The following is a 22837-nucleotide window of genomic DNA, read 5'->3' on the forward strand; positions in this document are numbered from 1 at the left end:
TTTTATTTTAACTTAATATAATACATCAATAAAAGCAATATAGTCTCAAATAAATAATGAAACATGTTAAATTTGGTTTAAATAATGAAAGCTGGTGGTTCCTTTTAACATGAGTCTTCAATATTCCCAGGTAGGAAGTTTTAGGTTGTAGTTATTATAGGACTATTTCTCTCTATATCATTTGTATTTCATATACCTTTGACTATTGGATGTTCTAATAGGTACTTTAGTATTGCCAGCCTAATCTCGGGAGTTGATAGGCTTGAAGTCATAAACAGCGCAATGAGCTACTGGCAAACGCAGTCAAGTGCTGTTTGAATGAATGCTTACGAGCCTGCTGCTGCCTACCATCGCTCAGTCAGACTGCTCTATCAAATCATAAACTTAATTATAACACACAGAAATACGAGCCTTAGGTCATTAATATGGTCAAATCCGGAAACTATCATTTCGAAAACAAGACGTTTATTATTTCAGTGAAATATGGAACCGTTCGTATTTTATCTAACGGGTGGCATCCCGAAGTCTAAATATTGCTGTTACATTACACAACCTTCAATGTTATGTCATAATTATGTAAAAATCTGGAAAATTAGTTCGCAACGAGCCAGGCGGCCCAAACTGTTGCATATACATACACTGACTCTGGGTGCAATGAACGCAAGAGAAGTGACACAGTTTCCCTAGTTTAAAATCGTTTGCTAACATTAATTTAGTCTTAACTTCTTCCACTAAAATTATTAATACTTTCAGCCTACTAAGCAAGCACATCACATTTCTATTGAAACGTCCTGTTTTAGCTACTTAGTTATACAAATATTTGGTTTAAGTAACTTAACTCATTGTTCTATCCATATAATTATGACTTGAATAGGATCTGTAATGGTTATATATGTGCTTTCACTATCCACCTAACGTTAGTGTAGCTAGATAAGTAAAGTTAGCGATTACATTCCTAAATTGCTTTCTAGGTGACAAGCCGACTCTGGCTGGATAGCACTAGCAGCTAGCTAGCGTTGCGTATATCCCTAGCTAGTTAGCTAGCTACAATATCTAGCTTAATTAGCAACCAGCTACTCTGCCTCGCTAGCTCGCTTACCTTTACGGCGACCTCAGGAGCTGAATTAAGGAGAGCTAAAGACATTGTTTGCCCAGATGTCAACGGTTGGAGGTGTGCTAGGGCATCAGGGTCAACTTTTTCAGGACTAGCATTAGATTTTGTCTCATTATCTGAATCTGAATCGGTCCCGTAAGAAACGAGGGACTCCACGGTGGCAGCCATCTTGGATGTTGTGAATGCCCAACCGGAAATGTCCTAAAAGTAGGTATTTACTTTCAAATCAAATCACATTTTATTTGTAACATGCGCCGAATACAACGGGTGTACAATTTACCGTGAAAGATTTGCTTACGAGCCCTTCCCAACGATGCAATAAAAACAAAAATGACTTGAAAAAAATATACAAGAATGGAGCTATATACAGGGAGTACCAGAACCAGATCAATATGGAGCTGTATACAGGGAGTACCAGAACCAGATTAATATGGAGCTATATACAGGGAGTACCAGAACCAGATCAATGTGCAGGGTACATGAAAGCAGGGTAAAATGTCTAGGCATCAGGATATGTAATAACAGTAAAATAGTAGCAGTGTGTGTTGTGTTGTGTCGGTTTGTTTGCAGTGTTGCCCTATGTAAATGTGTGTGGGTTGTGTGTGGTGTGTGAGTGTTTATTTTGTGTATATATAGTCTTGACATTAAAGTGAAAATAATTATATCAAAACATCAAAATTGGGAGAGATTAGTCGTTTAGTTGAATTTTATAATGATACATGTTGGAATAACATATTGTAAGTCAATGTTATTTCAACAGATGAGTGATCAACGGATACAAATACATTTTATACACCTTTAAGGATATAATTCTCACTGGGCATACATGACTTCTAAAAATTGAATGTGCTCACATTTCGAGATTTTCTTGTCCCAAAATCTTTAATTCCGTCCATCCTCAACCCCAGGACGTTGGTGCTCATATTACACGATGACTCCCTAGTTGATGTAGACTTAATATTAAATTATAATTTTGGTTTCTGTCGTGTAATATAGGCGGAGTTCGTTTTGTATGCCAAGGTGCCCCTGGTGGGTGTAGATTTAATTTAAAGACCAATGGAATTGTATAAAATAATCAAACTCCGTTCAACCGGGGCACCCGGTCATGTAAAACGAACAGACCCATTGAAAAGGCCGCTTCTTTTCTCCATAGCTCCACCAATCTGTCTTCCATCACACCGTACACACATCGCGTGTTGTTGCTTTCCTCTTCGCCATCATTGTTTTGGTCTCACATGCTGAATGCTCATTGGCTATTGGCAGCAGTCCTTTCCCAATCGCGTTTTAGCACCTCTCATACTACAAGATGCATTACCAAAATGTCTGACATATTAGAAAATTATCTGGACATCCGACAGGGGTCAGGGTCTTCATTTATAAACCGTGCATACAAAGTATACCCCAAAATGTACGCGGGACAGATTTATAAACGTTTAACTCCCTGCAAACTTTAGACCATGCTTATGCACATCTGCTAGTGGTTGAAATAATTGCCAGCTGGAAAGTAATTCGTTTGGTTAGGGATATCATGAAAAGCTTATAAATACAAAACTAAAATCAGGAAAACATATTAACAAGAATGCAACCATTTGCCAATAGTGAGAAGAGTGAAAGTCTGTGTTTTATTTTTCAATCTAAAATAATTAGACATAGGAATCTTTTTCATATTTAATTTATTTTCATAACCATTGCAGAAAATATTCCTCACCTTTTCTGGCCTTGATGGGTTCATATTCCCGAAGGAGCAATATAACAAATGACCATGTGCATACCTCATTTAATTGGACTGAGTTGCCTGGTAAATAGACAGGTTATATGTATTTCAAGTTTTGCAATATCATATAGTCGAATTGACAATGTTTCAGAATTCGCGGGCAGTCCATATTTAGGTTGGGGGAAAAGTCTATATAAAACATTGTTGAATTCAAACCTTCTGCTGACAGGTCCACAACTACTTGCCATTGTTTTTTTAGTTCAGAAACTGACACAGTCATTTTCCAGATACAGCATAAATTACTGCTAACGATTAAAACGTTCTGCCAACACAGTAAAAAGACAGGTAGTTTATGTACAATATTTGACAGTATGGGTAAGCTACAGTATTTCTGTGCGTGCGATAGGAGCACAACATCATTGCCTATTTGATCTCAGAGCCAATACCAAGGCAGGACATATAAACCCAATAATCTATTGATAAACTAAATATTGAACAACAATTCGTATTTTGCATGTCATGGCCTAATAATGCCAATAGTTCCAATTTATGCGGCAATAAAAGGGCGTTATTTTCACCATAAAAGGTGAAAGAGGAGTTTTCCATGCAGAGTTTCAAAGCTTGTTAACTAACGTGTGCATAGTTTTATGACAGGTCTGGTTTATAATGGGAAACGTACAGTACCAGTCAAAAGTTTGAACACACCTACTCATTCAAGGGTTTTTCTTTATTTTTACTATTTTCTACATTGTAGAAATATAGTGAAGACATCCAAACTATGAAATAACACATATGGAATCATGTAGTAACCAAAAAGTGTTAAACAAATCCAAAATATATTTGATATTTGAGATTCCTCAATGTAGCCACCCTTTTCCTTGATGACAGGTTTGCACACTCTTGGCATTCTCTCAACCAGCTTCATGAAGTAGTCACCTGGAATGAATTTCAATTAACAGGTGTGCCGTGTTAAAAGTTAATTTGTGGAATTTCTTTCCTTAATGCATTAAAGACAATCAGTTGTGTTGTGACAAGGTGGGTTGGTATACAGAAGATAGCCATATTTGGTAAAAGACCAAGTCCATATTATGGAAAGAACATCTCAAATAAGCAAAGAGAAATGAACAGTCCATCATTAATTTAAGATATGAAGGTCAGTCAATCTGGAAAATTTCAAGAACTTTGAAAGTGTTTTAATGTGCAGTCACAAAAACCATCAAGTGATATGATGAAACTGGCTCTCATGAAGACTGCCACAGGAAAGGAAGACCCAGAGTTACCTCTGCTGCTTCATTAGAGTTACCAGCCTCAGAAATTGCAGCCCAAATAAATGCTTCACAGAGTTCAAGTAACAGACACATCTCAACATCAACTGTTCCGAGGAGACTGTGTGAATCAGGCCTTCATGGTTGAATTCCTGCAAAGAAACCACTACTAAAGGACACCAATAATAAGAAGAGTCTTGCTTGGACCAAGAAACACAAGCGAGGGACATTAGACCGGTGGAAATCTGTCCTTTGGTCTGATGAGTCCAAATTTGAGATTTTTGGTTCCAACCGCCGTGTCTTTGTGAGACACAGAGTAGGTGAATGGATGATCTCTGCTTGTGTGGTTCCCACCGTGAAGCACAGAGGAGGAGGTGTGATGGTGTGGGGGTGCTTTGCTGGTGACACTGTCTGTGATTTATTTAGAATTCAAGGCACACGTAACCAGCATGACTGCCACAGAATTCTGCAGCGATACGCCATCCCACCTGGTTTGCGCTTAGTGGGACTGTCATTTGTTTTTTAACTGGACAATGACCCAAAACAACCCCCCAGGCTGTGTAAGGGCTATTTGACCAAGAAGGAGAGTGATGGAGTGCTGCATGAGATGACCTGGCCTCCACAATCACCCCCAATTTAAATGGTTTGGGATGAGTTGGACTGCAGAGTGAAAGAAAAGCAGCCAACAAGTGCTCGGCAAATGTGGGAACTCCTTCAAGACTGTTGGAAAAGCATTCCAGGTGAAGCTGGTTGAGAGAATGCCAACCAAATATTTTGATTTGTTGAGCACTTTTTTGGTTACTCCATGCTTCCATATGTGTTATTTCATAGTTTTGATGTCTTCACTATTGTTCTACAATGTAGAAAAGAGTCAAATAAAGAAAAACCCTTGAATGAGTAGGTGTGTCCAAACTTTGACTGGTACTGTATGTCAATATGTGTTGTACATGCGCAGTTTTCAGAAATGGCGGAGTCAGAAATGTATTGTGACAAGTTAGGCTATAATTAAGGCGCGCCCCTGGAGAACGCAACAGCCATCATCCGTGTGTCCTTGACCCGCTCAAACAACGTCCCAGCGTACTGATCCTAGCCCCAAGTTCATAGGCATTCATCCCTATCATGAACATTCTCTTGGACGGCAAAAACCTGGCGAATTCGTTGCAAAATCGTGTAGTGTATGCCTGGCATTAATGTCTATGAATTCTCACTATGATCGGTTGGGCAAGCCCATGATTGGCCAATATTCTTTGGGATTTAAATCAATTAGCCAATAAGACTAGCTTGTGTTGAGTGCGTGAAAATCAATCGGATGAGCAATATGATTATAACCCACAGGATGATTATTTGATCATCATTAAACCCCTTATAAATTAATTACATTGGTTACCTATATCAATCAGCTGATCTTGAACAGTGAAATAAATAAATAAACAAATCAAATCAAATTTGATTAATCACATGTGCGGAATACAACATTACCATGAAATGCTTAAATACAAGCCCTTAACCAACAATGCAGTTTAAGAAACAGTTAAGGAAATATTGAATAAATAAACTAAAGTGAAAAACTAAAACAAAAACGATTTAAAAAAGTAACACATGAAAAGTACATAACAATAACGAGGCTATATACAGGCAGTACCGAGTCAATGTGCGGTAGTACAGGTTAGTCGAGGTCATTTGTAAAGTGTGTATGCATATAGATAATCAACAGGGAGTAGCAGCAGTGTAAATAGTCCGGGTGGCAATTTGATTAATTGTTCAGCAGTCGTATGGCTTGGGGGTAGAAGCTGTTAAGGAGCCTTTTGGTCCTAGACTTGAGGTAGCAGAGAGCACAGTCAATGACTTAGGTGACTGTTCTCTCTGCTATCGCACGGCAAATGCTACCGCAGCGCCAAGTCTTGGACCAAAAGGCTCTTAACAGCTGTATGTCTAACTGTGATACTGGTATGTAATAACTAGATAATAAGCATGTAATAAATTAAATTAATCAATTTAAACAGTACAGTAGGGGCAGTCAGAACGCATCAAATTGTTACCCACCTCCTTGCTATCGATTGGCCATTACAGTCAAGACCGGGAGTGGTTTGGAGAAAATGGGCCAATCAGGTAATCAGATTTAGTCCGGGTCAGTTTTGTGGCTCCTCGCTCGGATGCGTGGGTTGGCTCTCAAACAATAGAACGTGGTATGTACCATCATGGTCTCTACGATAGGTACATTTCCCTACGAAGTCAAAGATGATCATTTCTACTTTGCATTTATAAAACACAGTTTCTTCGCGTGTGGATCAATATATGTGGATGAATTCATCTGAAAATCTTTCGTCAACTCAACTTCGCCCGTTGTACTGTCCGTTGCATTAGATTGTGCCCCCGGGATCCCTTTTTGAAGGGGCATTGTGCCTTGATCCTTCCCTGCTACCTTTCTAACGGGATTCATTTTGCCCCGGCTATATGATAACCACAGCATGGAGTGAGGCTGGATATTTGAATTGATTGAAACAGCGAATTGCACTGTACTGCAGTAGAGATGACAAGAACATAGGAGGAATTGAACAAACATTTAAGGTATGACATTTTCTCATGACTGAATTGTTTCATTCTAAACTTTTACCTAACAACAAGAGCATTTGAGGATTCTGAAATGTAGTAAAGTTGGTACCATTTACTTTACACAATTAACTGTTAAAATAAGCACCAGTCCATGCACAACGGCTGGTCAACGACTTTCTTTCTGTGTGGTAATACTAATTGAATGCTGGTTAGCCATGATAAGCCATCAATGTCTGTGCTAACTAACATTTGTAACCATCTAGCCAGGTGACAGGTGTGAGGAAAATATAATTCAGTGTTTTTAACTTGTCAGTTTGTTGTACAAATGGGGTCACATGATGCATACTGTATACACCGGAGAGAAAGAACACCTAGCTAGCTAACGTTACTTGTCAATGGTCATGTTTTGAAATTAGATGGGGGTTAAGGGATCAAGGTTTCACATCTGCACGAACTCGCGTTGTAAATGAGGAGAAATGGTTAGCAAGCTGCATGCTAACTATCACACCACATTGTAATTTTGAAGGGTTGGTGTGAAAATATACATCTGGCATCTTGTCAATGCATTATCACAACCCTGTATTTACATTTGTGTCATACCCAAGTTAACATTGTCGTTATTTATTAGCTAGATAGCTAATGGAGAATTTTTTCAACAAGAGCACGATAACGGCGATTAACACCGGTTGTGCGCGAGCAAGCACGGGCACGGCACTGATTTAATTTCCCCACGAAGAATGCATTGACTTTTCGGTGAAGAAGGGTTAGGGTAGTCTTCGATCTAGCTTCAATTCGTTTCCAATGAAGTTGTCTATGGGGCATGGGGGAAGGGAAAGACACATTCAGGGAAAATCATCTTGCAAGAAGCTTTGTGAAATCGGAAATGTTTTTCTCGATCGCCTTGAGTTCATTTGGTGGCAAAAGCATCTTTATTTTACAGTGACTATACACGAACCTGAATCACAACTCGAGTTCTGAAAATGAGATAGCTGTGGTTTGGGTGTTTTTTTTAACCATTTTTAAAGACAACCTCTAGAGGTTTTTGAACTTTTACTGTTGAAAAGTGATATCCCAAGTATAACTTACAGTAAAGTACACACACTAAAGGGTAACAAACGTTTTCTGCAAAATAGTGTTTTTTTTTTAGACACAACTGCAAATTTAGGAGTAGGGCAATCGAGGAGCTGGTCTGAAGTGAATCGTGATGTCATCGGCCTTCCACCTTGCTTGAGGAACAATAGAGAACAAAGAGGAAAGGCCCACCCCCCACATTTATTTTAAATGCTCAGAAATGTGCAGGGGATTGTGGGAAGGTGAGCGGCGAGAACCCTCCTAGCAGAGTGGAAGGTAAAGTTGAGCTCTGCTTTATGCAAATGTCAAGCAAAGCAAAGCTTTGGAGCGAAGTAATGTAAAGAGGAGGCGCCTCTGATCAAACCCACTGTTAGGTTCAGATAACCTCTAGATAACAGATCATGATAGCAATGGTTATCTAGTCTCGGAAACCCAACCCTAAGATAGAGAATTGGTACAATGTTCAGTTTGACAGTACAACACTGATGTCATTCTCAGCATTCAGTCTGTTTCTGTACTTGTTTTGAAGTATTCCAGAGTTGAGAACCCTGACTCACGTAGGTATGTGGTGCCAAACTGGATCAGGACATCTACTGCTTTCTCCGGCATGCAGGAGACTGCTTCCTGCTGTAGATGAGCAACTCAGTTTATTCCAGTTCAGAAAGAAATTACTACTTGTATTTTAACAGCAACAGTTCCAACCTAGACTTGTTTACAACAATAATTTATACAGTAAGAGAGACAATAGGCCTGATCATCCTCATCTGTAATGTTACATAGGTTTGCACTATCAGTAGCTAGCTAGCGTGCTTGGCTAACATTAGCTAGCTAGCGTGCTTTGGCTAACATTAGCTAGCTAGCTATTAGCTGTTTACAAGGGGATTGTTTGAAAGATAAATTCACATCTACTTCTATGAGAGATAGTACTCCTTATTTCTGCTTATCATCATCAGCTGTTATAAAATGACAACTTTCTTTTCCACTGTCAAAGCACTGTTTCCTGAAGCATTCTGCCCTGTTCTGAAAGAACTCCCTGACCCTGGGTTTACATGCTGTGGATGTTTGGTAAACATTTTTTCATTTTGAGAGACTCATCACTAAGCACTTCTCCGCACAAAACACATTGTGGGCGCTCCTCGTTATTTCTCAAAGTTTGTATGCAACTAAGAGAGAGAAACTCGTTGCTTGATGATTGAACTCAGTCAGAACTTGTGGCTAGCTTGAGTCGATTTGATGACAGTGGTGAGTGGTGGCGAGTGGGTCAGTGGCAGATGCCACGTTCAAAACAACCGGAACTCGGAAATCTCCGACTTCAGTGTGTTCAAACCCACCTGTGAACTCTGGAAAAATCTCCAACTCAGAATTCCAACTCGGGATGTCTGACCTCTTTCTAGAGCTCAGACTTTCCGACCTGAAGATCACTGACGTCATGATTTGACCATGTATTTTTTCGAGTTCCCAGTTGTTTTGAACGCGGCATGAGAGTGCATCATCTGCTGCTGAGCAACAGCACTGCAAAATTTGGGCCACGGAGTGATCTTCAAGAAAACTGCAGAAAAAAGATCTGCATTTCCCTCCCACTCGCGCTGCTGCCATGAGCAGAGATACTGCTGCTATACAGAGAGCGAACTGAACAGAGAGCGCACTGAACAGAGAGCGCACTGAACAGAGAGTGAACTGAACAGAGAGGGCACTGAACAGAGAGCGAACTGAACAGAGAGCGCACTGAACAGAGAGCGCGCAGAACAGGAAGCGAACTGAACAGAGAGCGAACTGAACAGAGAGCGAACTGAACAGAGAGCGAACTGAACAGAGAGCGAACTGAACAGAGAGCGCGCTGATCAGAGAGCGAACTGAACAGAGAGCGAACTGAACAGAGAGCGAACTGAACAGAGAGCGAACTGAAAAGAGAGCGCACTGAACAGAGAGCGCACTGAACAGAGAGCGCACTGAACTGAGAGCGCACTGAACAGAGAGCGCAGGTGTACGGCCAAATCAATTCCTGTAATTCATTAAATAATTATACATTTACTCTGACACCATTAACATATCCGCGACCCAACCAATACTTTAAGAAAGGCTTTCCTATAGCATAACAAGGCGGAGTGGGTTCACCAACTAGGCTGACTTTGGTGTCTGGCAGCTGTTGAGTTTATCAGTCCTAAGCAAAGGCATTCAAACATGGCATGACTGGCCATTTTCCATACATAGTGCTTTAAGTTCCTTTGCAATGTAGAGGAGTTAGATGGTACAGGACAGACACGTATTTCACGCCATCACGCATGGAGACATAAACTGAAAATCACTCCGTTAAAGCATTTAGGAGATAAATGTGGGTGCTTTTCTCTCTCTCTCTCTCGGTCTCACACACACACACACACACACACACACACACACACACACACACACACACACACACACACACACCAACAGATGCTCTGCTAGCTGTGGTCCAGTCCACCCATGGCCCTGTCCCAAACCACTTTAGAAGTGTGTCCTTGTTATCTTTCAAGTGTGGACTTATCGCCCAAGTGGGATTTCCTTATCTTCTGGATTTGTGTTATCTTCCCTTTACACACGTGCTGTGGACCGAAACAGGCCCAGTGGAGAGAATCACAGAACCAGATGGGGGCGATAAATAGAGGTGGACATAAATAGCCTATTGCCCAGTCTTCCATGCCTTTTTTCCATACTGCCTTTTGTGTATGTTCTACCTAAGCCTATACTGTTTTTACGGTAAGTTACTACAGCCAGTTAGTTACCTGTTACTGTAAATAAAGGTACAATATGTAACTTAAATTCCAAAGACACTTTGCTTTAACAGTACATTTCTGTAAACATTACAGTAGTATATTCTTTATATTAGAGAAATAATGTCAGTAGAAATGTCATGTCTGCAGGTTTGCTCTGTTAGGCTAGTAGTAAAGTAATAACTGCATTTCTTATTCCTCTCTTGTGAGATGTTCACTTTTAAAAGTGCTTTGGCATCACTCAGTCTCATCCAGAGGCTTTCTTCTCTCCTTTCCTCTCTCTTCTGTTTGTTGTGGTTGCTTTGATCTGTTGCCAGCCTGTAGCCTTCTCTTCTGCCTGCCTGGTGAATCTATCTCTGCTTCTGCTGCCTGCAGAAGAAGTGGAGAGAAGCAAGGGATGTACGGCACGGAGGGACAGAGAGAGAGAGAGAGACAGAGAGGGGGGGAGAGAGAGAGACAGAGAGGGGGAGAGAGAGAGACAGAGAGGGGAGAGAGGAGGAGAGAGACAAAATGTAAAAAACATAAAACAGTTAGAGAGTGTCATTTCCCCAAATTTGAAACCCTTATTCAAGGTTTCAAAGACCTCTCTGATGTGAATAGGCTACCGGTCCTGTTGGGGGAAGACGCAGAGAGATGTGGGTTGGCAGCGCACCACATTGCTGCCTGCCATAAGATGAGGGACAGTGTCTGACAGAACAATCAACCTGCACATGTCCTCTATGCTTGTTGTTATTGTTCAATGTATGGTAATTTTGACCCTTGCTTATTGTTATTACTGTTGTCCCGTAGACAATTTTGATTCTTCTTGTAAATATCCAAAGTAAGCTTTGGCAATATGGACATTGTTACGTCATGCCAATAAAGCAAATTGAATTGAGAGAGAGAGAGAGAGAGAAACAGAGAGAGAGAGAGAGACAGAGTGAGAGAGAGACAGAGTGAGAGAGAGAGAGAGAGAGAGAGAGATGGTTTAGCGAGAGAGAGGGGGGATGAGAGAGAGAGGTTAGTGAGTGAGAGGGGGGATGAGAGTGAGAGAGAGACAGAGTGAGAGAGAGAGAGAGAGAGAGAGAAACACAGAGGCACAGAGTGAGAGACAGAGAGAGAGTAGATAGGGAGAAAAAGAGGGAGCTTTAGGAGATTGGTTAGAAAAACTGGAAAAGGAGAATGTGGAGAGAGAAGACAGTAAAATGAAGCCAGGGGTGTGTGTGTGAATCCCCAAAAGCGAACCTGCTATTTGGTCTGTCTGTCTAGATTCTATATGTCCCAGCTGTTGGGTGGCAGTGGAGGGCAGATGCGTCACACACTGGGGCCATTGTTCCTCCTCTGCCTGCCCTACTGGGCTCAGGGCTCCATAATGCTGTCTCTGTCCTGATCCTGTCTCACTGACTGACTGGTGCCTCTTGTGTATCACCACCGTTCATCCCTGTCCTCTGTCTTTCTCCCACCCCCCCAACCAGAACCTCTTCTCTCTTCCTACTGCTCCCATTGGAGCAGAAGTGCCCCCCATTCACTACAGTCAGAGAGAGTCTGGGTGGCAACCTAACCCTGCCCTCTCTCACCCCATCATTCACCTTTCCAACCCTTTTTAACCCAGATTGTTCTCTCACTTCTCTTTCCCTGCCTCCCTCCTTCTGTCTTCCTCTCTCTACAGTAGACAGCAGGTGCTCACAGTATGATATCTTTCTGTCTCTCTCCTCTCCACCTCTTTTATTCCCTCCCTTTGTGTCTCTCCTCTCCCTCTCTCTCTCCGCCTCAATAAGGTTAAGGATAAACCAAAGACGCTCTCTGTCTGTCTCTCTGTCTGTCTCTCTGTCTCCCTCCACATCTCCGCCCTCCTTCCCTCTTTCTGTGGTGTGTAAACTGTAAACTGCAGGTGTTCCGTGTATGATATCTCTCGTAATGGCTCACATGATGGTGCAGGGAAGTCTCAGAATCGTATGTGGTCATTGAGTAAGAGGTAATGTGTTGTTTTGAAGCCCCACAACCTCTAGTAACCATATGTACTTCAACTGCCTATAGGGGGGAACGGAAGCCTTCAGAGTATTAGCTGTTGTGTAGTAATAGGGTAACTAGCCTAACAGGTTACTGATACACAATAACCACTAGTAACCTAGTTTGTTTGTGGAAGTGCTTCTCCTAGGTAGGCTAACCCTGTGCTGTGGCTGTGAATGTAAAGAGTTCAGGAGGACCCTGAGGACTACAGTCAGTCAGTAATCAGTAATACATGATCAGGCCTGGAACCAGAGCTGCTTTCTGTTGCATGGTTGGCCTGCTCCTTTCTCTCAGTCTCTCTACAGGCAAGGACCCAAGCACTGTGACACAATGGGGTCAGGTAAGGTAGGGAGACTGCGTGTGTGTATATGTGTGTGTATGCAGGCAGGAGGCCCCTCCTGCGGTGTCGTGTGTTTGTTTGGATGGTAAACGTAGTCTGATACTTTACACAGCACAATGCAGCAGCTTGAGTCCCCCTCAACGTCCACTGGATACTGTGTGTCTTTGTTCACATTCCTTTGTGGTCATATTATCTAACCAGGTGAATTTGTTAAAGTGGGACCATAGTTACACACATTAGATTTTAGCTGGTTTTTAGGCGTCTGCTCTGCTCCTCTCTTAGACTATAGATGAATCAAACAGGACCATAGGCAACAATACATTACAGCGGCATGCAGGCTTGTGCTTGTTTCAGTACATGTTTATTTCTGTATTCTGTATTTGAATATGCAAAGTTACCTAAAGCACAGAGACTCGGCAGCTGACATACACCTTTCTCTGTCTCTGTGTCTATGCAAGATGGGATCACTGGCTGCACGACAAGCCTCATCTCTCTCTCAAAATTCAATTTCAATTTAAGGACTTTATTGGCATGGGACACATATGGTAACATTGCCAAAGCAAGTGAACTAGATCAACAAAAGTGAAAGAAACAATCAAAATGAACAGTAAATATTACACTCACAGAAGTTCCAAAAGAATAAAGACATGTCAAATGTCATATTATGTGGAAATAGTTAAAGTACAAAAGGGAAAATAAGCATAAATATGGGTTGTATTTACAATGGTGTTTCTTCTTCACTGGTTGCCCTTTTCTTTTGGCAACAGGTCATACATCTTGCTGCTGTGATGGCACACTGGTATTTCACCTAATCAAATTCTTTGTGGATCTGTGTAAACTGAGGGAAATACAATAAGGGCACAAGGCGAGACCCAAATGCAGACACAGGAGGCAGATGGTTGAGCTCCAATATTTATTATAACAACGGGGTAGGCCAAAGGCAAGTCGGGGACAGGTGAGAGTTCATAAACCAGGTAAAAGTCCAAACAGTACCAGGCGATAGGCTGAGGTCAGGACAGGCAAAGTGGTCAGAACAGGTAGAGTGGTCAGAACAGGCAGAGTGGTCAGGCAGGCAGATTCGGTTTCAGGATAGACACGTGTCACAACCAGGAGGGCTAGGAAAAAACAGAGACTGGGAAAAATAGGGGCACATAGAAATAGGAAACAGGAATAAATACACCAGGGACTAATGGGGAAAACAGGTGACACCTGGAGGTGGGTGGAGACAATCACAAAGACAGGTGAAACAGATCAGGGCGTGACAAATATGTGTCTCTAATATGGTCATACATTTGGCAGGAGTGCAGCTCAGTTTCCACCTCATTTTGTGGGCAGTGTGCACATAGCCTGTCTTCTCTTGAGAGCCAGGTCTTCCTATGGCAACCTTTCTCAATAGCAAGACTATGTTCACTGAGTCTGTACATAGTCAAAGCTTTCCTTAAGTTTGTGTCAGTCACAGTGGTCAGGTATTCTGCCGCTGTGTACTCTCTGTTTAGGGCCAAATAACATTCTAGTTTGCTCAGTTTTTTGTTAATTCTTTCCAATGTGTCAAGTAATTATCTTTTTGTTTTCTCATGATTTGGTTGGGTCTAATTGTGCTGCTGTCCTGGGGCTCTGTGGGGTCTGTTTGTGTTTGTGAACAGAGCCCCAGGACCAGCTTGCTTAGGGGACTCTTCTCCAGGTTCATCTCTCTGTAGGTGATGGCTTTGTTATGGAAGGTTTGGGAATCGCTTCCTTTTAGGTGGTTGTAGAATCTAACGTCTCTTTTATGGATTTTGATAATTAGTGGGTATCGGCCTAATTCTGCTCTGCATGCAGTATTTGGTGTTTTACATTGTACATGGAGGATATTTTTGCAGAATTCTGCATGCGGAGTCTCCATTTGGTGTTTGTCCCATTTAGTGAATTCTTGGTTGGTGAGTGGAACCCAGACCGTACAACCATAAAGGGCAATGGGTTCTATAACGGATTCAAGTATTTTTAGCCAGATCCTAATTGGTATGTCAAATTTGATGTTCCTTTTGATTGCATAGAATGCCCTTCTTGCCTTGTCTCTAAGACAGCTTTGTGGAAGTTACCTGTGGTGCTGATGTTTAGGCTGAAGTATGTATAGTTTTTTGTGTGCTCTAGGGCAACAGTGTCTAGATGGAATTTGTATTTGTGGTCCTGGCGACTGGACCTTTTTTGGAACACCATTATTTTGGTCTTACTGAGATTTACTGTCAGGGCCCAGGTCTGACAGAATCTGTGCAGAAGATCTAGGTGCTGCTGTAGGACCTCCTTGGTTGGGGAGAGAAGCACCAGATCATCAGCAAACAGTTGATATTTGACTTCAGATTCTAGTAGGGTGAGGCCGGGTGCTGCAGATTGTTCTAGTGCCCTCGCCAATTCATTGATATATATGTTGAAGAGGGTGGGACTTAAGCTGCATCCCTGTCTCACCCCACGGCCCTGTGGAAAGAAATGTGTTTTTTGCCTATTTTAATCGCACACTTGTTTGTGTACATGGGTTGTATGTTTTTCCCCCAACACCACCTTCCATCAATTTGTATAGCAGACCCTCATCCCAAATTGAGTCAAAATCTTTTTTGAAATCAACAAAGTATGAGGATATTTAGCCTTTGTTGTGGTTTGTTTGTTTGTAAATTGGGGTGTCCAGGGTAAATATGTGGTCTGTCGTACGATAATTTGGTAAAAGGCCAATTTGACATTTGCGCCATTACATTTACGTTTTCACTGAGGAAATTTACAAGCCTGCTGTTAATGATAATGCAGAGGATTTCCCCAAGGTTGCTGTTGACGCATATCCCACGGTAGTTATTGGGGTCAAATTTGTCTCCACTTTTGTGGATTGGGGTGATCAGTTCTTGGTTCCAAATATTGGGGAAGATGCCAGAGCTAAGGATGATATTAAAGTGTTTAGGTATAGCCAATTGGAATTTGTGGTCTGTATATTTTATAATTTCATTGAGGATATCATCAACACCACAGGCCTTTTTGGGTTGGAGGGTTTGTATTTAGTCATGTAGCTCATTCAAGGTAATTGGAGAATCCAGTGGGTTCTGGTAGTCTTTAATAGTTGATTCTAAGGTTTGTATTTGATCATGTATATGTTTTTGCTGTTTGTTATTTGTTATAGGGTTTACCCATACATGTGTGGTTTACCCATACATCTCCGTTTTGGATTGTCTATGGATTCTTCAATTACATTGAGCTGATTTCTGACGTGCTGTTTCTTTTCCCCCCGTAGTGTATTCACCATAGTGAAGGCGTATGCTCAGGTTTTCTGCGTCTATATGTTTTTTGTTGGACAGGTTTCTCATTTTATTTCCTAGGTTTTTGCGTTCTTCATCAAACCATTTGTCATTGTTGTCCATTTTCTTCGGCTTTCTGTTTACATTTTTTTGATTTGATAGGGAAGCTGACAGGTCAAATATACTGTTTAGGTTTTCTACTGACAAGTTTATACCTTCACTATTACAGTGAAACGTTTTGTTCAGGAAGATGTCTAAAAGGGATTGAATTTGTTGTTGCCTAATTGTTTTTTGCTAGGTTTCCACACTACATTCCTTCCAGCTATAGCATTTATAAATATTATTAATTTCCTTTGGCTTTGATGCATCATGATTGAGAATTGCTCTGTTCAAGTCGACTGCGATTTTGCTGTGATCTGATAGGGGTGTCAGTGGGCTGACTGTGAATGCTCTGAGAGACTTTGGGTTGAGGTCAGTGATAAAGTAATCTACAGTACTACTGCCAAGAGATGAGCTATAGGTGTACCTACCATAGGAGTCCCCTCGAAGCCCACCATTGACTATGTTCATACCCAGCATGCAACAGAGCGGCAGGAGTTTTGATCCGTTTTGTTGGTTATGTTGTCGTAGTTGTGCCTCGAGGGCATATGGGGGAGGGAATGCTGTCACCTCCAGGTTCTGGCATTTAGGTCGCCACAGACGAGTACATGTCTCTGGGCCTGGAAATTATTAATTTCCCCCTCCAAGATGGAGAAGCCTTCTTCATTAACTTCAAACATCACAATTGGTCCTTTTGTTCGATTAATTCCGTCCATATATATCCAAATGTCCATTTATTTGACGCGTTTGATCCAGAAAAAAAACAGCTGCCAAAAAACGCAACGTCACTACAAAACATTTCAAAAGTTGACTATAAACTTTGCCAAAATATTTCAAACTACTTTTGTAATACAACTTTAGGTGTTTTTAAATGTTAATAATCGATCAAATTGTAGACGGGGCTATCTGTGTTCAATACAGGAAGTTAACAAACCATGCTCCTTTTTACGTCTTGCGCAACTCTCAATAGTGTAACGTTGTTCCAGGATGTGCTTCTTCTTTGTTGCACAAATTAATAACCTCAACCAAATTCCAAAGGCTGGTGACATCCAGTGGAAGCGGTAGGAACTGAAAACCGGCTCCTAAGAAATATCCCTTGGCAAAGACAACTCAGGGAACAGTCAGAGGCAAAAAACAAAAAAAATCTGAACAGTTAGTCCTCAGGGTTTTGGCTGCTACATAAGTTCTGTTATACTCACAGACACGATTCAAACAGTTTTAGAAACTTCAGAGTGTTTTCTATCCACATCTACTAATAATATGCATATCTTATATTCCTGGCATGAGTAGCAGGAAGTCCAAAAGTGAAAATGCTGCCCCCTATACCTTAAGAGGTTAAAGTATGGGGATTCTCTCTCTTTTTCTCTCTCTCTCCCAGTCTCTCTCACTCACTCACTCACACACACACACACACACACACACACACACACACACACACACACACACACACACACACACACACACACACACACCCTGATGGTGGTGGCATTGAGGTGGAACGCCCTGATACCCTGGTCTCCGTGGTGATGTGTGTTGATTGATGGAGGGGCAGAGTGGCGGGAGGTGAGGTGTGTTAATCACGCCCGGGCAGTTGAATCCCCCGCGTCACGATTCAGTTGCCTGTATTCAATTACAGCCACAGAGGAGCGTATGAGCATTTTCATAAACACCGTTATTCCTGTATTTATTCCCCTCAGATGGAGAAATGAAGGAGGGAGTCTGAGAAGGAGTAAGAGAACAAGATAGTAGGGGATGAAGGGAAAGGAAGGAAAAGAAAAGCGATGGATAGCAAAGAAAATAGTGAGGTTAGAATGAGTTAGAGAAAGTGAGAGATGAAGGGAGAGGTAGGAAGAGATACTGTAGTGAGAAAAAAGAAAGGAAAGGAGGTAGCCATTTAGCATCTCAATATGTTTGACCCCAATCCCTCAGCAGGATGACACACACACACACACACACACACACACACACACACACACACACACACTACTGCCTGCCAATTAGAAGCCAATATTTAGCTGTTTTAATTACGTCTCACTGTGAGGAGGCGTCTCTCGTTGGATTTACATGCGGCCAGGCTCAGCCCAGACACAGCCCTGTATCAATTTGGTTTGGAACGGGGCCCGGCCCAGGCAGACACCTTCCCACCCTGGCATCCGGATGGTCAGACAGGCAGCAGAGGCAGGTCAGTCTCCACTCTCCTCCGTTGTCTTTTATGTTTTCACAGAATATTCCAGCCAGCCAACCACCAAAGCCTCTGCTTAGAAACATATAATGCATACTGTAAATATCAATTACTGGTTCCAACAGTATGAGCAATTCATATCAGTCCATGGAATACACAGGGGCGTGAAAGCACTGGTTTAGAGTAGAGGTCACACAGAGGGTAAAGGGGATTCTATGGCACTTAGGAGCTGTACGAAAATAGGTGGAATAGATAGGAAATATCTGCAGAGCCAGGAGGAGAGGAGGAGGAGAAGGATAAGGAGGAGGAAGAGAGGAAGTAGTTCACAGGAAGTTTAGAATGATTAAAAGCTCCTCTAGCAGGCAGGCAGGGCCAGAGGAGCTGCCGGGGAGGTGTGGCGACAGTTGATTTGATTTTTGGTTTCTATTTCTGTAGAGGTTTCTTTAGGGTCGCGGTGCCACTGCAATATAGCCTATAGTTAAGGAAGTGTACACTATCTTGAGTATCTTAAGGGCAGGGCAAATACTGTAATACTGTGTTGCTAAGACAAGGGCTCTCCTTATGCAAGCTTCTTCTTCAATTTATAGACTCTATGCCTACAAACCCGGTGTGAGTGTATACCATTACATACGTGCAATAGAGGATGAAATCAAAACAGTGATGTTCTGTAGCATAAACATCACAGTCATTTAGCATTTCAGAATTGTTGTTGTTGTTGTCCTGGTCTCTGTAATATATTGGATTCAACTTCTTAGAATAGCTAGTGAATCTGATGTATTGCCCATGAGGGCACATGTGGCCAGGCAGCCAGTGGACTTTGACTGGCTGTGACTGGGGACCATCATCCAGTCCACAGCCACAGAAAACCACAGAGCTAAGCCTACCGCTGTTAGCGTCTGGATGGAAGTTGATGCTTACGCAGTCAATGCCAGTCAATGGAGAGAGCGCTAACCGCTAACAACATGGACCCAGTGCAGACCCAGTGAGGTGAACTGAGTTCAATTGAGTTGAAGCTACTTGATATTGTTTTGTGGATGCCTGTACAGGGGTCAGATTAGCTTTAAGAAATCTGCATTTTCAAAATGCAGACCGTAAAAAAAAAGCGTTTTAAACCATTTCACCTGCGTGAACCCTAACCCTTCAATAGAGTGATCAGGAACGTGGAACTGTAGTTTTTCTTCACACAAAATACATTTGTCATAAAATAGTTTTAATCAGATGATAACACAAGTGCAACACTATTTGGCTAGCAACCACACAAGTAAATTAGCTTACAATGAAAAAGTGAACTATTTTTATGCATGGCCATCAGATTCCTCATGTTTATCATAGAAAGAATGTAGCCAGCTACATTTCCTAATGTTTTGCCATTTTAAAAACTCCACTGGAGAAAAGTACAGCAGTCAGAGCGCTGTCTGCTATTCGTCAATGCAGGATGCGGATTTATCAAGACGATAGCAAATATTTCTCATCCATGTGGAGAAGTGCAACTGAAGCACAAATGTGTCTTTTTATTAATGATTTGAAGCGAACCGTGACTGAAGCCGTATAGAAATGAAAATATGAAGCATTTTAGATGTGTGTTGTTGTTGTGTGAAAAATGCTGAATTCTGCGTGAATGCGACCCTGCTGTAGGATTAGTAGACATTGAGATCAAGGTTTGCCCCCTCCCTTGTTTTTTCTGATGGGTATTGAGTTGACAAGGAAGTATGCTGTGCGTCAGTTTCACATGGATTCGTTTGTGTGGTTTTATCCCAGCAGGTGTTCCAAACCATCTCTTTCCCTCTTTAGATTCTGTTCTATGGTTCTACATTAAAATTAAAAATATGCAAGCCTTTCTCACACACACACACACACGCACGCACACACACACACACACACACACACATGCACACACACTCACATACACGTACGCACTCACAAGCAAAGGTGTTGGAATGTGAGGACTGTGAAGCTGACAGATGGATTGCAGCAGTATAATCAGTCTTCTGCTCGGTAGGTTATTTTATTCAGGAGCAAGTGCTGTTCCTAGAGCGAAGCAAGGGACCGTGGAGAGGAAAGAGCAGAAGAGAAGGGAGGAGGAGGGGTAAGAGGCGCTATGCAATTCCGATCTTTTTATTAGGTGAGTGTTCCGATTGATCCCAACCTTTCCCTCTGCGGGCAGCTGTCCGGAATCCCGCTCCGAGACACCGAGCATGGTGACATTTTGGCTTCTGTGCTCCGAGCCACACGGGCACGGCAGCTTCTGGCAATTGTGTGCGTGCGTGCATGTTGGGGTGTGTGTGTGTTTGACTGGTATGACCTATTACAGTGAGGCCAGGCGGTATCTCTCACAACCAAAGTAAGGCTTTTAGCACAGTGAATTGTAATGAAATTCTCCAGTTTGGGAACATTTTGGCTTCCTAGTAGATTACAACGACAATGAATGGAGAGAGTGTCGCCACTGCTCAACGGGAATAGCCTATGCAGCTGCCAACACCTCACACATGTTGACACATTTACACTGACATCACCCCAGCATTCCTACCACCGGAGCTGAACACAAAGAAACAACAACACAACATCTTCTTTCTGCATTCAAGCAGCCCTTCGCAGCTGATTCTGACCGGGCCAAAGACATTACAAGAGTGATAGGTATGTTTATAGCCGCGGTGCCGTGGATATGCTCTGATTGTCGTTGGTTGAGAAGAATAGGGGGAAAGTGCTCAAGCCACATAACGAATTTTGCCCCTAAGCACTAATTTCAGCAAACCGGTAGTACCCGCTAGAGGTCGACCGATTATGATTTTTTTTCAACTCCGATACCGATACCAATTATTGGAGGACCAAAAAAAGCTGATACCGATTAATCAGCCGATTTTACTTATTTATTTGTAATAATGACAATTGCAACAATACTGAACGAACACTTATTTTAACTTAATATAATACATCAATAAAATCAATTTAGCTTCAAATAAAATGAAACATGTTCAATTTGGTTTAAATAATGCAAAAACAAAGTGTTGGAGAAGAAAGTAAAAGTGCAATATGTGCAATGTAAGAAAGCTAACGTTTAAGTTCCTTGCTCAGAACATGAGAACATATGAAAGCTGGTGGTTCCTTTTAACATGAGTCTTCAATATTCCCATGTAAGAAGTTTTAGGTTGTAGTTATTATAGGAATTAAAGGACTATTTCTCTCTATACGATTTGTATTTCATATACCTTTGACTATTGGATGTTCTTATAGGCACTTTAGTATTGCTAGTGTAACAGTATAGCTTCCGTCCCTATCCTCGCTCCTACCTGGGCTCGAACCAGGAACTCATCGACAACAGCCACCCTTGAAGCAGCTTTCCCCATGCAGAGCAAGGGGAACAACTACTCCAAGTCGCAGAGCGAGTGACGTTTGAAACGCTATTAGCGCGCACCCAGCTAACTAGCTAGCCATTTCAGATTGGTTACACCAGCCTAATCTTGGGAGTTGATAGGCTTGAAGTCATAAACAGCGCAATGCTTGAAGCACAGCGAAGAGCTGCTGGCAAAACGCCCAAAAGTTTTGTTTGAATGAATGCTTACGAGCCTGCTGCTGCCTACCATCGCTCAGTCCGACTGCTCTATCAAATCATAGACTTAATTATAACATAATAACACACAGAAATACAAGCCTTAGGTCATTAATATGGTCGAATCCGGAAACTCATTTCGACAACAAAATGTTTTCTTTCAGTGAAATACGGAACCGTTCCGTATTTTATCTAACGGGTGGCATCCCGAAGTCTAAATATTGCTGTTACATTGCACAACCTTCAATGTTATGTCATAATTACGTAAAATTCTGGCAAATTAGTTCGCAACGAGCCAGGCGGCCCAAACTGTTGCATATACCCTGACTCTGCTTGCTATGAACGCAGGAGAAGTGACACAATTTCACCTGGTTAATATTGCCTGCTAACCTGGATTTCTTTTAGCTAAATATGCAGGTTTAAAAATATATACTTCTGTGTATTGATTTTAAGAAAGGCATCAATGTTTATGGTTAGGTATAGGTTGGAGCAATGACAGTCCTTTTTCGCGAATGCGCACCGCATCAATTATATGCAACGCAGGACACGTTAGATAAACTAGTAATATCATCAACCATGTGTAGTTATAACTAGTGATTATGATTGATTGATTGTTTTTTATAAGATAAGTTTAATGATGAGTAATCGTGTGTCTTCATTTAAAGCTGCAATATGTAACTTTTTGGGAGGCTGAACCAAATTTACATAGAAATGTGTGTTATAGATCTGTAATTCTCATTGAAATCGTGTCTAAAAAGCGGTAGATCTGTTCTATGTCAATCAATCAAATGTATTATAAAGCCCTTCTTACATCAGCTGATGTCACAAAGTGCTGTACAGAAACCCAGCCTAAAACCCCAAACAGCAAGCAATGCAGGTGTAGAAGCACGGTGGCTAGGAAAAACTCCCTAGAATGGCCGGAACCTAGGAAGAAACCTAGAGAGGAACCAGGCTATGAG

General features: G+C 41.8%; 2 protein-coding genes across 2 annotated transcripts in view; one reads left to right on the plus strand and one right to left on the minus strand.

Moving 5' to 3' along the window:
* Positions 1–1310, minus strand: part of cdc40 (cell division cycle 40 homolog (S. cerevisiae)) — a 32382-nt gene extending 31072 nt beyond the window's left edge. Inside the window, exon 1 of the mRNA XM_024378322.2 lies at positions 1100–1310. Coding sequence (XP_024234090.1) covers positions 1100–1282 — 183 coding nt within the window. The 5' untranslated portion in view covers positions 1283–1310. The remainder of the gene's footprint in view (positions 1–1099) is intronic.
* A 4935-nt stretch (positions 1311–6245) lies between these two features.
* Positions 6246–22837, plus strand: part of LOC112217790 (wiskott-Aldrich syndrome protein family member 1-like) — a 127437-nt gene continuing 110845 nt past the window's right edge. The window contains 1 exon segment of the mRNA XM_042300867.1: positions 6246–6661. The gene's annotated coding sequence lies outside the window, so the exon portion shown is untranslated.

This window comes from Oncorhynchus tshawytscha, linkage group LG18 (assembly GCF_018296145.1).
Source record: "Oncorhynchus tshawytscha isolate Ot180627B linkage group LG18, Otsh_v2.0, whole genome shotgun sequence".
Classification (NCBI taxonomy): domain Eukaryota; kingdom Metazoa; phylum Chordata; class Actinopteri; order Salmoniformes; family Salmonidae; genus Oncorhynchus; species Oncorhynchus tshawytscha.